The 19,179-nt window shown below is 44.8% G+C and overlaps 1 protein-coding gene across 1 annotated transcript in view; it reads right to left on the reverse strand.

Annotated features, from left to right (window-relative positions):
• The window catches only part of CFAP43 (cilia and flagella associated protein 43), a 368,309-nt gene that overhangs the window by 178,450 nt on the left and 170,680 nt on the right, over positions 1-19,179 (reverse strand). Inside the window, 1 exon segment of the mRNA XM_029610740.1 lies at positions 9,923-10,000. Within this exon segment, the coding sequence (XP_029466600.1) occupies positions 9,923-10,000 (78 nt within the window).

Genomic DNA, 19,179 nt, shown 5'->3' on the forward strand with positions numbered 1-19,179 from the left:
GAGTAAACTGATTTCTGCTGTAACATCATAGCCACTACTTAGGGGTGGTGCTAGTAGGAGAGATCCAGTATCCTTCTGTCAAAGCTTCAGATCACACCCCATCAATGAAGAGTAATTAATTCTTGCACCCAAATTTTGAGAAGTTGTTTCCCTACAAAAAACAACAGGGAAGGAACTGGAACACATGAAAGGGAAAAAGAAGAATCATTCTAACCAACCACCGTAGACATCCTGAAAAACCCCCAGATCTTTGCTTCCCAGGAGGTTTTGAACTGGTGTAGCAGGACTAATGGAAAGGAAATTAACAGGTAAGGAAATTTCTCCTTCCATCGTGTCCTGCTACAGCAGTGCAGCTATGACAAGTGCAAAGTACCAAAGCTTCATTTACCAGGCAGGAGGAAGTGAAGGCTTCCCTAAAGTCCCCTGCCCTGAACGCCGTATCCTTCCTTGCCATGATGTCCAGCTGATAATGCTCCTCAAAAATGTGCAGTGAGGACCAAGTGGCCACTCTACAAATATCAGCAAGTGCCAGCACCTGCGCTTCAGCCCTGGACATACACTGTGCCCTGGAGGAGTGCACACCAATTCCAGAGGCTGCTTGCCCTACCATCTGCTAGAGGCAGGAAATACTGGTTCTCTGCTGCTAGCAACATCCTTAAACAGTGGCTGTGATGTCATAGTAGAAATCAGTTTAATCTGCCTCCATCCGCTGGTAGAGGGAGATAACCCACTTGTAATGGCTGGACTGGTGTACCAGGACGAGATGGAATGGAGCAATGTTTGGACAGCCTACAGGGTTTGCAAGCACATTTTCAAAAGGAAACTGGCCTGGCAGAGGCTGAGAGTATGATACAAAAGTACCCACAGAGTTTAGGAATATAAGAAGTTGCCATACTGGGTTAGACTAAGGGTCCATCAACTCAGCATTCTGTTTCCAACAGTGGCCAATCCAAGTTACAAGTACCTGGCAAGTACCGAAACATTAAGTAGATCCCATGCTACTGATGCCAGTAATAGCAGAGGTCATTCCCTAAGTCAATTTGATTAATAGCAGTTAATGCACTCCTTCTCCAAGAACTTATCCAAACCTTTTTTAAACCCAGCTACACTAACTGCCCTAACCACATCCTCATGTAACAAATTCCAGAGCTTCATTGTTCATTGAGTGAAAAGGGATTTTCTCTGATTAGTCTTAAATGTGCTACTTGCAACGTTCATGGAGTGCCCCCTAGTCCTTCTATTATCCGAAAGAGTAAAAAATTGATTCACATTTACTCATTCAAGTCCTTTCATGATTTTATAGACCTTTATTATATCCCCCCTCAGCCGTCTCTTCTCCAAGCTGACAGTCCTAATCTCTTTAGCCTTTCCTCATAGGGCAGCCGTTCTATCCCCTTTATCATTTTGGTCTCTCTTCTCTGTATCTTCTCCAGTGCAACTATATCTTTTTTGAGATGCGGAAACCAGAACTGTACACAGTACTCAAGGCCTGGTCTCACCATGGAGTGATACAGAGGCATTAAGACATTTTCCGTTTTAGTCACTATTCCATTCCTAATAATTCCTAACATTCTGTTTGCTTTTGTGACTGCTGCAGCACACTGAGCCAACAAAATTCAATCCACTATGACACCTAGATCTTGTTCCTGGGTAGTAGCTCCTAATATGTTTATTTATTTAACATGTTTTGTATATCGTCATTCGGTTTTGCCATCACAATGGTTTACAATAATCATAACAGGTAGACAAAGTTACATCAGGGTTTCTACAGTGAATATAATAGGTGAACAAGTTAGGTAAAAATAGTAGCATCACTCATCGTATTCCTTTCCAGATCATTTATAAATATGTTGAAAAGTACCAGTCCAAGTACAGATCCCTGAGGCACTTCATTGTTTACTTCTTTCCACTGTGAAAATTGACCATTTAATCCTACTTTCTGTTTCCTGTCTTTTAACCAGTTTGTAATCCACGAAAGGACATGGCCTCCTATCCCATGACTTTTTAGTTTTCTTAGAAGCCTCTCATTAGGGACTTTGTCAAACACCTTCTGAAAATCCAAATACACTACATCTACCGGTTCACCTTTATCCACACGTTTATTAACCCCTTCAAAAAAACGAAGCAGATTTGTGAAGCAAGATTTGCCTTGGGTAAAGCCATGCTGACTTTGTTCCATTAAACCATGTCTTTCTATATGTTCTGTGATTTTGATATTTAGAAAATTTTCCACAATTTTGCCCAGCACTAAAGTCAGACTCACTGGTGTATAGTTTCCCAGATCACCCCTGCAGCCCTTTTTAAATATTAAATATTTAAATATTTGCAGGTGCAAACTCTCCCCACCAGGAATCATGCACAGAGTTTAAAAGAAACTCCCTGCTAGTACTTTGCCCCACCCCTTTCCCCATGGGAAAAACTATACTTAGGTACTTTCCTCTGCACTGGGGAGGTCAATTTACAGAAGATGCTTTGGACGGTAAACACCTTGTGCAGCATCCCCAGCCAACCCAGCATGTGGAAGAGCTGATCCAGGAATTGAAGCAGGGACCTTCCGGGCTAGACTAGTCTTTGATACTATCATTCTTTAGTGAATGGGATGATAATTATAATGTGTGATCTACCATGGGAAAACCTATCGTGTTGATCCACAAATTTCAGGAGTAACAGAAAATACTATCTGAAACATTTTGTGTGTGTAATAAACAATTAAACATATCGGTACACAATACACTAAAACAAAGCTGAAACAAAACATAAAAGTGGCTGCAGAACCAAGCTTAGAGGGCCCTATACTGCAGTCAATGTTATCTTCTGGCAAAAGCCATGGCAAACAGATGAATTTGAAATTGTTTCTAAAGTGAAGTAGGTCATTTCCAGCTCTAAGCTCTTCAGGCAGTTCATTCCATAGGATATCAGAGTTGCTTACCTTTAACAGGTGTTCTCACAGGACAGCAGGATGTTAGTCCTCACATATGGGTGACATCATCAGGATGGAGCCCAATCATGGAACACTTTTGTCAAAGTTTCTAGAACTTTGACTGGCACCACTGAGCATGCCCAGCATGGCACTAACCCTGCATCCAGTCCCCTTCAGTCTCGTGTTTAGTAAAAAGTACATGTGAAAAATAAAATAAATCGCAAGCGTACCCAACTCCGCGGGGTGGCGGGTGGGTTTCGTGAGGACTTACATCCTGCTGTCCTGTGAGAACACCTGTTACAGGTAAGCAACTCTGCTTTCTCACAGGACAAGCAGGATGGTAGTCCTCACATATGGGTGAACAGCAAGCTGAGGATGCCCAAGCAATGTACCAAAAGCACCCAAAGATGTGCAACAGCACAACAGGGCTGATTTTGGAAGAGGGCAGCCTGAAATTCCCAGCGGGCTGTTGGAAGGAAGTTGGGTATTAAGCTGAGAATAAATTGCCTGGACAAGATAGTCTTGTCCAGGCAATAATGAGCTGCAAAGGTATGGAGAGAACTCCATGTAGCAGCCCTGCAGATGTCAGCAAGAGGTACAGACCGAAGGTGTACCACCGACGTTGCCATTGCTCTAATGGAGTGCGCTTTAACGCGTCCCTGAAGCGGAAGGCCTGCTTGTTGGTAGCAGAAGGAAATACAGTCCACCAGCCAGGAGGACAAGGTCTGCTTTCCCACTGGGATTCCCAGTTTAATTTTATCAAAGGAGACAAATAGCTGCGTGGACTTCGTATGGCCTGCAGTGCGTTCCAAATAAAAGGCTAGCGCACGCTTGCAGTCCAAGGAATATAGAGCCCGCTCACCTGGATGTGAGTGGGGTTTGGGAAAGAAAGTAGGCAAAACTATGGTTTGATTTAAATGGAACTCAGAGACCACTTTAGGCAAAAATTTTGGATGAGTGCAAAGGATCACCCGATCATGAAGGAATTTTGTGTAAGGGGGGTAAGTAGCTCACTGATCCTGCGAGTGGAAGTCAAGGCAAGGAGGAAGAGCACCTTCCAAGTGAGATGCCATAACTCGCAGGAGTGCAGAGGCTCAAATGGAGGTGTCATAAGTCGTGCTAACACCACATTAAGGTCCCAAGCAGGGGCCGGGGCAAGGAGAGGGGACTTGAGGTGAAACACTACTAAGGGTTGCGTTGAAATAGAGACATCCCTTATACCCTTTATGGAAGGTGGCCACCGCACTGACATGTACTCTAATGAAGGAAGTTTGGAGACCCGACTCCGAGAGGTGCCAAAGGTAGTCTAGAAACTTCGTTGTGGGGCAGGTAAAGGGATTCAAGTCCTTTGATGTGCACCACAATGAAAACTGTTTCCATTTAGAATGATAAGACCTCCAAGTAAAAGGCTTTCATGAAGCTACTAAGACCTGGGATACAGAGTCTGAGAGGTTGAGAGGCCATAAAATTAGCCTTTCAACATCCAAGCTGTCAGCGCCATCGCCTGGAGGTTCGGATGTCGCACATGCCTGGCATTCTGAGAGATCAGAGACGGATCTGCGCCCAGGAGAATTTGTGGGTGGACAGAGAGGTCACGAAGGATAGGAACCCACACCTGTCGCGGCCAGAATGGGGCTATGAGAATCATGAGACTCTTGTCTCGACGTAGCTTCAAGAGAGTCTTGCTTATGATTGGAAGCGGGGGATAGGCATACAGGAGGCCTGATGTCCAAGAGAGAGCGAATGCATCCCTTGGTGGACTCCTGGGACTGCAATGTAGGGAGCAGAAGTTGTCCACTTTGTGATTGTGGATCGACGCAAAGAGATCTATCGTTGGATATCCCCATTTCTGGAATATGCGTTCCGCCACCGTAGGGTTTAGGGACCAGTCGTGGGGTTGAAATGTGCGACTGAGTTTGTCTGCTAGTACATTGTCCATGCCCTCCAGGTAAGTTGCTCTCAGTAGCATGGAATGACATAGAGCTAGAGCCCAGATCTGCACTACCTCCTGACAGAGTAGGTAGGAGCCAGTTCCACCCTGCTTGTTGATATACCACATCACTACTTGATTGTCCATTTGGATTAGGATTGCCTTGTTGGATAAGCAATCTTTGAAGGCAAGAAGGACATATCTAATCGCCCTGAGCTCCAGAAAATTTATCTGATGTCGTGCTTCTGCTGCAGACCAGGTTCCTTGAGTCCGTAGGTTGTGGACATGTGCTCCCCAACCCAGGGTGGAAGCATCTGTAGTCAGAATAATCTGAGGTTCTGAAGCTTGGAAGGTAATCCTATGAGCAGATTGGATTCCTGGACCCACCAAGCTAGTGAGAGACGAAGCTGCCTGGTGACATGGACAATTTTGGACACTGGATGGTGGGCCTGAGACCACTGGAATTTTAATGTCCACTGCGTTACTCGCATGGCGAGTCAAGCCATCAGTGAAACATGGACCAAGGACGCCATGTGACCCAGCAAGACGAGAACACGACGAGCAGTCATGGTTCGGTGAGACTGTATAGTGTGCGAAGCACTGCAAGCGTATGAGCTCGGTCCCTGGGAAGAAAAGCCTTTGCTTGGATAGTGTTGAGATCCACTCCAATGAAGGAGAGAGACTGGGACGGAGTCAGATTGGATTTTTGATAATTTACTAGAAATCCCAAGTTCAGTAGTAGTCACAAGGTTAGATGGAGGGATTGAAGAACTGCCTCCGCAGACTGAGTCCTCAGTAACCAGTCGTCTAGATAAGGATAGACGTGACTGCCCAGTAACTTTAAGTATGCGGCTACTACTGCCAGGCATTTTGTGAAGACACGAGGGGCCGATGGAAGCCCTCGGTACTGGAAGTGCTTCTTTCTGACGAGGAATCGGAGGTATTTTCTGTGAGACGGGGTAATTGCTATGTGCATATACACATCTTTTAGATCAGAGAGCAAAGCCAATCTCCCTGTTGAATCAGAGGGAGTAGAGAGAGCCCAAGGTTACCATCCTGAACTTTTCCTTTCTTAAATACTTGTTCAAGGCCCGAAGATTTAATATCAGACGAATGCCTCCGGACTTTTTTGGTATCAAGAAGTATCGGGAGTAGAAGCCTTTTCCCCTTTGTGGAGAAGGAACTTGTTCTATGGCATTGGCTTGAAGAAGGGATCTTATTTCCTCCTCTAGAAGTGGAGAGTGGTCGGCGGAACTCCATGTCGGATGAGGCAGGGAGTCCGACGGAATGGACAAAAAGTTGAGATGGTAACCTTGAGCTATTACCGATAGGACCCACTGGTCTGTGGTGACCGTGTGCCAGATGTTGATGAAGTGGCAGAGACAGCTGCCCACTGGCAATTGCGGCAGTGGCGGAGGTGGACATTTGCTCTCTATTAGGCAGTCAAAAACCAGAGGAAGGACCAGGCTGTGGAGAAGGCTGCGTCTTCTGAGGCCTAGGCTGGCAAGGTTGAGACTTATGATATGGTCTAGACGGGCGAGACTGAGTCTGAGGTGGGTAGTGTCTGCGAGCCTTAAAGGTGGTTCGTTTAGCCTCCTTTTGGAATGGGTGTTTAGAAGAAGTGGAGAACTCCATGTGCCCAGCCGTGTAGCGTCTCATTATGGTCTTTAAGTTGAGCAACAGTCTCCTGAATTTTCTCACCGAAGAGGTTATCTCCCGTACAGGGGAGGTCAACTAACCTCTCTTGAACCTCTGAATGCAGATCCGAAGACTTAAGCTAGACCCACCTCCTAGCACTTATCCCATCCTGCCACTCTGGTGGCTGTGTCAAAGATGTCATAAGCGGAGCGCACCTCATGTTTATCAACATCTAGACCTTTCTTAAGAATGGCATTGAGCTAGTCCTGGAACTGGTCAGGAAGGATGTCAGAAAGATCTTGGAGCTGTTTGAACAGGTTCCTGTTGTATTGCGAGATGTAAAGTTGGTAAGCTGCAATACGGGAGATTACCATGTCTCCATGGAAGACCCTACACCCAAAAGTGTCAAGGAATTTCTTTTCTTTTCCTGGAGGTGTAGACGAATGAGGTCTTAGCCTTCTGGCTTTTTTCTAGGCGGACTCGACCACCACTGTACGGTGAGAAAGTTGAGCCTTCTGGAATCCGGGTGCTGCTTGGACCAAATACGTAGAATCAGTTTTACGGTTTACCAGGGGGACTGTTCCTGGATGTTCCCAATTGCATTGAAGGAGGTCAAGGAGGACCTCATGGACAGGTATGGACATTATGTCCTTCTGTGCATCAACAAACTGAAGGACTTCTAACATTTTATGTCTGGAGTCTTCGTCAGTCTGGAGAGTGAATGGTATAGACTCCGACATCTCTTTGATGAAACTTATAAAAGAGAGGTCCTCTGGCGGAGACTTCGGGAGGAGAAGGCTCTGATGGACTATCACCCGTGTCTTGGGAATCAGAAGAGTCATCAGACCAAGGATGATAGGGCTGATCCCCAGCACCTAATGGTTCTCCAGAGGTCAAAAATGGACCTCCCCCGGCCGGAGGAGGTTTGGGCACCGAAGGTCCCGGTTGGCTGTACCGGTAGCACTGGTGTCAGCATCGATAGAGGTCGATTGGGCATCAGTGGCAAAAGTGGTCCTGAAAGACTCGATGACTTTGATGGCCTCGTCGGTGGTAACACTCCAGAAGGTCCTGGCATCGGGTCTGTCATCGGCGATTCACCCTCACCTGAAGAGAGGGGAATGGGCATCGAAGGACTCGGAGGTAACGGTGTTTTCCTTGGTGCCGAAGGCAAAGCACCAATGAGGGCATCGATCCTGTTATGCATCGGTGGCATCGGATCCGGCATCAGAATTGGAGCTAGTATCTGTGCCGATGGAATCGGGTGTCCATGGAGAGCTTGCACCACTGCCTCCTGAACCATCCGGTTCAGTTCCTCATGGAACGCTGGCATTGTTAAGACCAGGTCCGGAGTGGGAGGCTGGATGGGCACCGCCAGAACAACCACCGGTATAGGTGGAGTATCGGTCGGTGCCTCCCCCGAAGGCAAGGGACGCCTCGGTGAACCCGGCACTGAGAAGGTTTGAGGCTCCTCGGCACGGGCCTTCTTCCTTGGTGGCTCTTTGGAAGTGGAAGTGGAGGCCACCAGTGCGCTCGGATCAGATGGTAAGGTTTTGCGATGCTGATGACGATGCTTTTCCCTATGGTCGCCCTTACTGGTGTCTGGCGCCAAAGAAGCAGAAGCCGAAGTCCTCGATGCGGGTTGAGGGTCATCGGTATCCAACCGGTGACGGGACTTGGCTGGCGACGGTGTCGATGACTTCGAAGCTTCTGATGAAGAAACCTGTTTGGAATGGAATAAAACCATTTTTTCCAAATGAGCCCGACGCCCTTTAGGGGTCAATTGGGCACAGTAATCTACACTAATCTACATCATGGATAGGGCCCAAGCACAACACACAAACCTGGTGAGGGTCGGTGATGGACATTGTCCTCGGACAGTCTGGGCACCTACGAAAACCCATCGCCATCATCGTCGTCAAATTTAAGCCACGGCGAGTTAGATGACTTCCGGCCCAAAGGTTGGATCTGTCAGTAACTGACCGAAAAGGTAGTAAAACTTACCGAACGGACACTGGTATCGACAGTATACAAGGGGGACCCCAGCCGGGGTGAAAATCTTTGAAAAACTTGAACTTTTTCCTGAAGAATATTTTCCTGTCAGGAAACCGTGGAAGAGCTCCTAACTCCGCGTGGCAAGAGCTGCGCGGAAAAAAAGAGACTGAAAGGGGACCCTTGCTGGATGTAGGGTTGGTACCATGCTGGGCATGCTCAGTGGTGCCAGTCAAAGTGTTAGAAACTTTGACAAAAGTGTTCCATGATTGGGCTCCATCCTGATGATGTCACCCATATGTGAGGACTACCATCCTGCTTGTCCTGTGAGAATGAACTAGCTATACTAAACATAATGATGTTTAATTTGTGGGAGTCACAAAGCAATAGAACGCAGTCCACCTGAATTTCTCAGCTTTGTAAAGAGATTTTGGCCACTAGATGAACATTTGAATGAATATTTATATTTGTTTATTGAAGAAAGGCATTCTCTTATTGGGAAGGTTAAATATTAAAATCTTACAGTGTCAGACAGTCTAGAGAACTAGCTACACTTTTTTTCTCTCTCTTTTTGGCACAGCAGTATTATCCTATTTTGGACTTTTAGCTCGATCAAAACCAGCCACTACTGGCCATGGAGACATTCACAACTAATGATTGTTTGTTTTTTTCCCCCTAACTTTTCTAACCCTCCATTGCAGCAACAACCCAGCTATTATAGTGATAGTCATTGGTCAGGGAACACTAGAAAGAGGCTTCTTCCAAAGCTTAGTATGCATTCACCCTGAATGTGGTGATTGAAATCCAAGCAGCAGAAGCCAGGTTCAGCCAGTGCACAGCACTGCCACTTAGCCATCCAGCCAGCCAGTTGCATGCTTTTAAATAGGATAATTATTTGCCTATAGTTGTTCTTTGCCAATAACATCCTTATATAGTAATACTTATGGATGTGATATTGTATTTATTTATTTATTTATTTTTAATTTTATATACCGAGGTTCTTATAGAGACTACAAATCACTCCGGTTTACATATAACGATAAACTGCCCAACAGAGATAAGGGGCTTTACATAGAACAGTGGCACATATGGAACAATATAACTGGATGACAATTTAACATAATGATAATAAATAATATAGTATAGTTTAACATTGTAATTAATAAAATTATGTAATATAATCTGTATAATTTAACTATTTAACTTGGATATAGTGACATATTATGTGATAGAAAAGATTTTCCCAAGCTCTAGAGCTGCCTTAAAATTTCACAGACTGATAGATGGGGCTAACCACTTTAGTTCCTTTATGCTATCTATACAAGAAAGTGCCATCCTGCAGAATTTTGCCCTCTGCGCAGATCCAGTGCCAAGGACCCTTACTGAACAGAAGCCTACAGCTTTATACAACTTTTGAGCACCTGTAGCTTATTTTTCACACTCACAGTCTTACGAAGCTCTTTAATTTCTGTTTTCAGTTTTTTCCTCGACTGAGCAAACTTCTCTGTCTCCTGTTTAATAGCCTAGAAAGTAAACACATCTATGATTTAATGGTAGGAAGTAATTAATAAGTCATAAATGTCCATGTTATGGTGGGCATCTGTGGCATGTCACAGGATAACAGTATATTATTTTTGAATGATTGGGTTTGTATTTATCTAAAATATTCAAAACATGCCACATCATTGCTGGTGCTCAGGGTGTGGTACAACAAAGTTAAACAAAACAAAATACATTTTCATAGCTTTCTAGTATTGTAGTAAACATTACTTAACAGAAGCCCTAATCCATCAACAATGGGTCTGTATACAGTCTATGCAACCTCTAAAATATATACTCCGGAGGGAATTCTGCACCAAAAAATTGAAAATTCTGCACTAAAAATTTTAAAAATTCTGTGCGCACAATTTCTAAATTCTGTACATTTGTCATAATACAATATTTTTTGTAAATTATCATTCTGCATTTCAGTGCAATCCAGTATAAGCCTTTTTTCACTTAGCAAGGACTTCTCTCTCTCTCTCTCTCTCCCCCCCCCCCCCTCGTGATAGCTCTGATGCCAATGTCTCAGGAATAGTATTGCCTCCTGCTAGCCTGACCTGTGCATGCTGCCTTCCATGATCTTCCGGCAAAGCTCGCAAATATTTATTATTGCCACAGTCCTGCCTGCGGTGGTGCTCTGAGCAGTGTTGTGGTCTGGATTCTGCAAGGTGAAGGGGGAAATCTATAGGAAGGGGGAATTCTGCACAAATTCTGCATTCCTTAGTAGCACAGAATTCCTCCAGGACTAAATATAGCACAACAATACGCATCAAAAGATATAATCTCATCTGCACATAGTGAGGCTATATTTAAAGGCATTTTGCCAGATAACTCAAAAGTTACCCGGCTAAAAGTCAAGTTTTCAATATCGTCAGTACTTATCCGGTTAAAAATTAGATGAATGAAAACTGAGCATTTTGGGTATGTTCTGGGGCAAGAATGAGTTAGCTGGGAAACGTATCTGGCTAACTCCAATATTAGGGATTAGCCAAATAAGTTTTTAGCTAATTCCCAGACAACTTTATACTTAACTCATTATATTCAAAAGAATGTATTTATTTATTTATTTAGCATTTTTATATACCGACTTTCCAGTAAACAAAATTACTGATCAATTCGGTTCACATTCTAAACAATAACATTGACAAGTAAATGTCTTACAATGAACAGGTTGAAATAACTTGGATTAAGATATATGGGGTTAATAACATAATTAAAAGCTACGGTGCCTAATGTAGGCTAGATAGACAGTTGATAGGTATAAGGTTGGGTTTTGATATTAGACTGCAAAAGTTCATGTGATTTCGAGAGATGATCTAAATAGTTCTTTAGAGGGTTACCATGGAAAGTATCATTGGCAGGGATAATCCGCAGTTTGTTGTTATGGGAAAGCTTTGTTGAATAACCAAGTCTTGAGTCTTTTTTTAAAAGTCGTGGAGCATTGTACTGATCTGAGTTCTGATGGGAGAGTGTTCCAGAGTTTAGGACCAGCTGTGGAGAAAGCTCTTTTACTTAATGCTGACTTCATTGGTGGGATATGAAGGTTGTTTCTGTAGTGGCAGTGTTTCTGTAGTGACAGTGGGGAAAAAAAGGTGATACATAGGTCTGATGACCCGATTCCCATATCCTCATGCAATATGTAATAATTGAGTCCTGCTGGGCTGAGACCCCCCACCCCTATAAAACCGGTAGGGGTCCAACGGGTGGTTCTCTCCCCCCACAGTTCCTCCCCGATTTGGCAAAATCTGTAAGCAATGCCTTCCCTCCCTCCCACCCCAACCCTAACCCTGCCATCCACCCGGTAGTTTCACAAACACCTTTCTTATGCCAAGATTGCGATACGCTTGTACCACAATCCCAGCAACTTTCAGAGTTGCTGTGACAGCAATGCCGGAAGTGTAAGCTACCAGCATTGCTGTCAGAATAGCAACAATGGTAGATCACACTTCCAGTACAAGCGTATTGCAATCTTGGCACAAGAGAGGTTTATGAAGGTTACGGGTGGGTTGGGGGTTGAAGTATGGGAGGAAGAGAAGGGAGCATTGGTTACAGATTTTGCTGACCCAGAGAGTGGGCAGGCAGGAAGAGAGGAGGAAGCTTGGTCCAACAGGGCCCATTTTTCTACATATTGTGTGGGGGTATGGAATTTGGCCACCAGGCCTAGGCATCACTTTTTTTTTTTTTTTAACAGTCACCACTACTACTACTAAAAATTTCTATAGTGCTACAAGACATACGCAGTGCTGAACAAACACTTTTTGAATATAGCTTGTTAAGTATAGTTATCCAGCTCCCTTAGATAACTTGAAACCTAACCAGTGATAATCCAAAACTAACCAGATATGTTTAAAGTTGTCAGGCTAAAAGTAGCCAGAGAATTTTATTTGGGGATATACAACCGGGCATGTATCCAGCTGAATATCTAGGTTAACTTATTCGCTAACTTTAGCTGGATAAGTTAGCTGATCTAGACTTTTTTGAATATTGGCCTCAGTATATTCAGGGGCACTTGGAAGCTGGCATGATTAAAACTGATAACGTATGGTGTCTGTCATGTAGAGGAAAAAACAATATTGACATCCATTACTACACTAATATGGAACTTTATAGATTTTTCACCACATGATTATTTATGTGGAGAAGTGGACCCCTAGTGCCAAGGGATGGGGTTGACATTACCTAGTGAGCAAACCAACTAGTCCTACCCCGTCGGCTAGCAGAGAAACCCTGTGGCGGTACCAACTGGAACTTCACCTATACCAACCCTATTCCCCGCAGGATTAGCCCTTGGGTTCCAAGGGCCAGCAGGACCTAGATGGGTCCCCAGGGCAATCCCAGAGAAGAGTCCAGGTAAGTGTGGTAGAGGCAGGTGGCAAACAACAAGACAAGCAGCAGACAGCAGAACAGGTAACAAGCCAGAGGTCAGGGCAGGCATCATACAGCAGAAGGACAGAGGCCAGGCCAGGGTCAGGATCCAGGAAGTCAGTCTGAGACAAACAAAATAGACAAGACAGATACGACCAACAGGACAAAGTACAAGGCAGGAACAAGACAAGGATAGCAATGTAAACTAGAACAGAAGGGCACCAGGAGATCTGTTGCGGAGGCACTGTCTGGTTGCAAGAGACTTCCTTATATACTCCTGGAAGATGTGACATCAGCCAGTGCCACAGGAACTCCTGGCTAGGGGACTTATAAAGGCAGTCCAGAGTTAGAGGAAGTTCTATCTCGGGTCCTTGGAACAGAGGTGAGGGGCATAACATTATGTATAATATTATCCCTTCATAATAGGCACTCTTGGACAAAATGAAATGGCCTTCATTTGCCTACTGTTTAATCATTGGTCTAGTCCATTAATGTAGCCACTTTCAAATTTTTTAATTTATGCAAGTAAAATCCAACTTATCTGATTGTTGAAAACACAGCAGTGCCTTCGGTATAAAACCCCAATATGGTTGGAGAGAGAGTGTTGGTGGTCTCCTGTATAGTGATTTCATCTTGCACTCCCTGCCACTGTGGATTGACATCTGGAGCAGCCATGAGAAGTGAGAGATCCTTCAGTGATGTCACCAGCCTGAGCCATAAAATGTGGTGTGCAGTGTTGGAGGTGCATAGCGATTTCATCTTGTGCTCCCTGTCCCCACAGTGGGGGAAACCACAGCACATCTAGATAACCTAATAGAGCATGTGGAAGAAATGGAAATGTCCCTCACTATGACACGGCAGTGACTTGAGGTTCTGGAATGAGGATAGAAGTCAGCGGTCGAAAAACAGGATGACCTTGAGAATCGGAGTCATTATAACAACCTCCGTATCATAGGCATTCCAGAGCATGCAGAGAACACGGACCCTGTGAGGTTCTTTTCCATGTGGCTACCCTCTCTGCTGAATGTTTCCTTCAAGGGGGGCAGGGTGAAGCTCGATCGGGCCCAAAGGGCCCTGGCACCTCCACCTAAGGCGAATGACAGACCACAAGCGGTGATTATCTGAGTACATAACTACCAAGATAAATGTCATCTTCTCAATGCTAGCAGAAAGATCAATGAAATCAAGTTCAAGGAGCATCGCATCTTCATTTTTTGGGATTACTCAGCTAAGGTGCAGGGTTGCATTTGTGGACATTAAAAAGGAGCTTTGCAATTTAGCCTTGAGCTACGCTATGTTGTATCCAGCATGCCTAAGGGTGACACATGGAGGCAAATCAGAGATCTGTGAATCGGTGCAGGCCGCTCGTGAGCTATTGCAGAAAGTGCAGAGAGCCACTGCTGCCTCCTTGAATGAAGAACTTGGAGGCTCTATATCTTTTCTTTCTTTTTTCATATGCCCTTAATCAGGGAGCCTATCAGAGATGTTTCCTTTTTATGCTCCCCTATATGGTGGGATGGTATGGTTTGGTTATGCTCTGTGCAGGAAATGAGCTGTTTATGTTCTGAACGATTGTTCTTTGATGCATTTGGTTGCTGAGGTGGGGGGATACTCGGGTGGTTGCGGGTGGATGATGCTGTGGGAAGTGATATAGATGTTGGAGGTTTTACTTTGGGATGTTTTTTCCTTGCCTACTCTTGCCCAGAAACATACTGCTTATTCAATCTTCTGCACTGTAGGCTTGATCCATTCTTAGGCACAGCTATGCCTCTTTGGAGTACGTCATCCTTGTGGTGGAGTCTCATTTGTTACTCCTGGAAGGCTTCATGATATTCATCTTACTGTCCTGATGATATACTTCTCGAGCTGGACATTATCATCTTCTTCTGGACATGAAGGGTTTTGACTTGGACACATGGGCAGGGGTAATTGTGAGGGTGGAGGTTTTTTTTGTAAAAAAGAGGGGATGGGTGACTGTGTGGGTTCGGTTGTTTTTTGGAAAAAAAGGGTCTCAGATGTTCCCCCCACTTGTCCTGATTTTTTTCTTGGGGGGAGAGGGGTTGGGAGGGTGGGGCTATCGGCATGTCATCCTGTTGGTTGCCTTTTTTAGGTGTAGGGATGTTCTGGTCTATAGGTAAGGGAGGGGATGAGGGGTGGGAGTTCAGGGTGAGGTTTTTTTCCAAAGTTAATTATGAAAAGTTGGAGTAATATAAAACTAAGGTCAGGCACGCCTAGTGGCTCTCTTTCTCACATTGTGCAAAGTAAGGCTTTGTTTTTTCCCTTTTTTCATGGCTAATCTCTCTCTCAAATTGTTCTCCCTTAATAGGATCTCCTATTAAGTGCTGGAGAATTTTAGACTACTTCAAGAAGAGGGCGCAGGTAGTTCTTCTCTAGGAAACACATTTAACTGATAGTGAGCATGACAAGCTGGCTTGGGACTGGGTGGGTCGAGTAGAATTTATCTCTCGGCTTTTAGAATTATAGGAAGCATAAAGTGGTGCCCCTTCTCGTACATAGGGTCCACAAGGATATGGAGGGTTGATTTATCTTTTTGGAGTGCTCCCTCAATGGGAAATATTTTACCTTAGCCAATGTATATGGTCCTAATGTGGGTCAGAAAGGCTTTTACTCAGTTGCAGGATCGGTTCAAGGACTTCACCTCACACCCTCTTATTGCAGGGGGAGACTGGAATGTTTGTCTGGACCCCAGGCTGGACAGATCTTCCGGGGCCAGGCGAGTGGTGTAGCAGAATCCTTGAAGGATATGATATCCCGCTTCTACCTGATGGATGTTTGGAGGGAGCAAAACGCTACAGGTCTGGATTATACTTGTTATTCACCTCGGTTCTCTTCATACAGTCAGATTGATTTTTTTCTCTGTTCTCGTTTGTTTTGGTCTTGGGTGGGTATGGCTGATATTGGATCCGCGGTCATTTCTGATCATAGTCCCATTTTGTTACCAATGTGTCATACAGTATTCCCACATTGTGCCATTAGTAGTGGCATTACTTCATCATAATTGGCAGGTTTTACAACTATACTCTGTCTTTGCGTCTTCTTTGATGATTGCTTATTTGAGGGGGAAAAACATCAGAGACTATATAATTTATGCCACAGTTCCCTGTAAGGCACAGGAATCTGGATAGAGAGAGAGAGAGACACACAGTCTTTTTAAGACTCAGTCTGATATTCTATATATGGACCATTGTAAGGGGCACTTTGATTCCGGGAGATGAAAATTCTAACAAGAGGAGTTGATTTGTACACTGCTGTGTCTGCTAGCTGCATTCTACAAATCAACTTCTTTTCATCACTTATAAGGTCTAAAATTCTTTAATGATGTCAATTTTACAGTGGATACCTCTGAATGTGTCTGTAACAACACCCCCCTAACCTCAACCCACCTCCCAAAAAATCACTCTGAATCAAAATGCCCCTTTATAATGGTCCATATATAGAGTATCAGACTGAGCCTTACAAGAACATAAGAAATTGCCATGCTGAGTCAGACTAAGGGTCCATCAAGCGCAGCATCCTTTTTCCAACAGAGGCCAAACCAGGCAACAAGAACCTGGCAATTACCCAAACACTAAGAAGATCCCATGCTACTGATGCAATTAATAGCAGTGGCTATTCCCTAAGTAAACTTGATTAATAGCAGTTAATGGACTTCTCCTCCAAGAACTTATCCAACCTTTTTTGAACCCACCTACACTAACTGCACTAACCATATCCTCTGGCAACAAATTCCAGAGCTTTATTGTGCGTTGAGTGAAAAAGAATTTTCTCTGATTAGTCTTAAATGTGCCACTTGCTAACTTCATGGAATGCCCCCTAGTCCTTCTATTATTTGAAAGTGTAAATAACCGATTCACATCTACTTGTTCAAGACTTCTCATGATCTTAAAGACCTTTATTATATCCCCCTTCGGCCTTCTCTTCTCCAAGCTGAACAGCCCTAACCTCTTCAGCCTTTCCTCATAGGGGAGCTGTTCCATTCCCTTTATCATTTTGGTTGTCCTTCTCTGTACCTTCTCCATCGCAACTATATCTTTTTTGAGATGCGGCAACCAGAATTGTACACAGAATTCAAGGTGCAGTCTCACCATGGAGCAATTATAGAGGCATTATAACATTTTCCGTTTTATTAACCATTCCCTTTAAAATAATTCCTAACATTCTGTTTGCTTTTTTGACTGCTGCAGCACACTGAGCCTATGATTTTAAAGTATTATCCACTATGATACCTAGATCTTTTTCCTGGGTGGTAGCTCCTACAGCAAGGGTTACTACAGCAAGGGTTATTTTTCTCTATATGCAACCCCTTGCACTTGTCCACTTTAAATTTCATCTGCCATTTGGATGCCCAATCTTCCAGTCTTGCAAGGTCCTCCCGCAATGTATCACAATCCGCTTGTGATTTAACTACTCTGAATAATTTTGTATCGTCCGCAAATTTGATAACCTCACTCGTTGTATTCCTTTCCAGATCATTTATAAATTTAGGGGCGGATTTTAAGAGCCCTGCTCGCCTAAATCCGCCCAAAACTGGGCGGATTTAGGTGAGCAGGGCCCTGCGCGCCGGGAAGCCTATTTTACATAGGCCTACCGGCGCGCGCAGAGCCCCGGGACTCGCGTAAGTCCCGGGGTTCTCCGAGGGGGGCGTGTCGGGGGCGTGTCGGGGGGCGGGCCCGGTCGTCGCGGCGTTTCGGGGGCGTGTCAGCAGCGTTTTGGGGGCGGGTACGGGGGCGTGGCTACGGCCCGGGGCGGTCCGGGGGCGTGGCCACGCCCTCCGTACCCGCCCCCAGGTCGCTGCCCGGCGTGCAGGAGGCCCGCTCGTGCGCGGGGATTTACGCCTCCCTCCGGGAGGCGTAAATCCCCGGAGAAAGGTAAGGGGGAGGTGTAGACAGGGCCGGGCGGGTGGGTTAGGTAGAGGAAGGGAGGGGAAGGTGAGGGGAGGGCGTTAGAGGATTCCCTGCAAGGCCGCTCCGATTTCGGAGCGGCCTTGGAGGGAACGGGGGTAGGCTGCGCGGCTCGGCGTGCGCCGGCTATACAAAATCCATAGCCTTGCGCGCGCCGATCCAGGTTTTTAGCAGATACGCGCGGCTCCGCGTGTATCTACTAAAATCCAGCGTACTTTTGTTTGTGCCTGGAGCGCAAACAAAAGTAGGCTATTCGCGCTCCTTTTAAAATCCGCCCCATATTGAAAAGCACCAGTCCAAGTACAGATCTCTGAGGTACTCTACTGTTTACCCTTTTCCACTGAGAAAATTGACCATTAATCCTACTTTGTTTCCTGTCTTTTAACCAGTTTGTAATCCACGAAAGGACATCGCCTCCTATCCCATGACTTTTTAGTTTTCTTAGAAGCCTCTCATGAGGGACTTTGTCAAACGCCTTCTGAAAATCCAAATACACTACAGCCACATGTTTATTAACCCCTTCAAAAAACTGAAGCAGATTTGTTAAGCAAGACGTCCCTTGGGTAAATCCATGTTTGACTGTGTTCCCTATAAAGAGTCTCTCCATCTCTCACACCAGACTCCTGTGCCATAAAAGAGCTGTGGCATGTAGCATGTAGGCACTGGGAATGCCCTGCCCCTTTTTCTGGTCACATGTATGTGGCCATTTTTGAACATGCAAGGCTTCTAAAATCTACATTTATGTGGATAGAACTAAGCAAATGGTTATGGCCTATCAAGTGGAACACTGGAACTGCATTCACACACACAAGACACAAGCCCAAATTGTACAATATTGGGTAGATTTGGGACATCTGTTCCAAGATTTGACATGGGGTGTTCTACAGCAAGTCACCCCACTCCCAAGAGGAGATGATTGGCAAGCTCTATAGAACAATTTTGGATATTTTATTTGAATACAATGACCCCTTGTGGGCTCAATTTGGACACTGGCCAGCATTCATTAATATGAGAACTATGAAAACATTCCTTGTATTATAAGTTTCTTGTTCTATATGATGAAGTGCATATAAGATGCCATACAATCAAGTAACAGTTCTGAGTGAGAATATTTGGCATCATAATGTGAAAATGTTGCCAAATGTAGGTCAGTCATACCTGTGCAAAATAGGTTTGAAGGTTGATATTTTTTTGCCCTTAAGAAAAATTGAGTTTTAAATGTCCGATTTATACCCCTTTGTAGAATTCATGAGATAGCGACAGAGAATAATCATTAAGAAAGGATCAGTAATTCTCTCCATATGTCCAGCAACACAGTGGAGAGTCCCAAAGCAGAACATCCATTCATAATGCAAACCGTGTTGGGGTTTTAT

The sequence above is a fragment of the Rhinatrema bivittatum genome, chromosome 7 (genome assembly GCF_901001135.1).
Source record: "Rhinatrema bivittatum chromosome 7, aRhiBiv1.1, whole genome shotgun sequence".
NCBI classification, from domain to species: Eukaryota; Metazoa; Chordata; class Amphibia; order Gymnophiona; family Rhinatrematidae; genus Rhinatrema; species Rhinatrema bivittatum.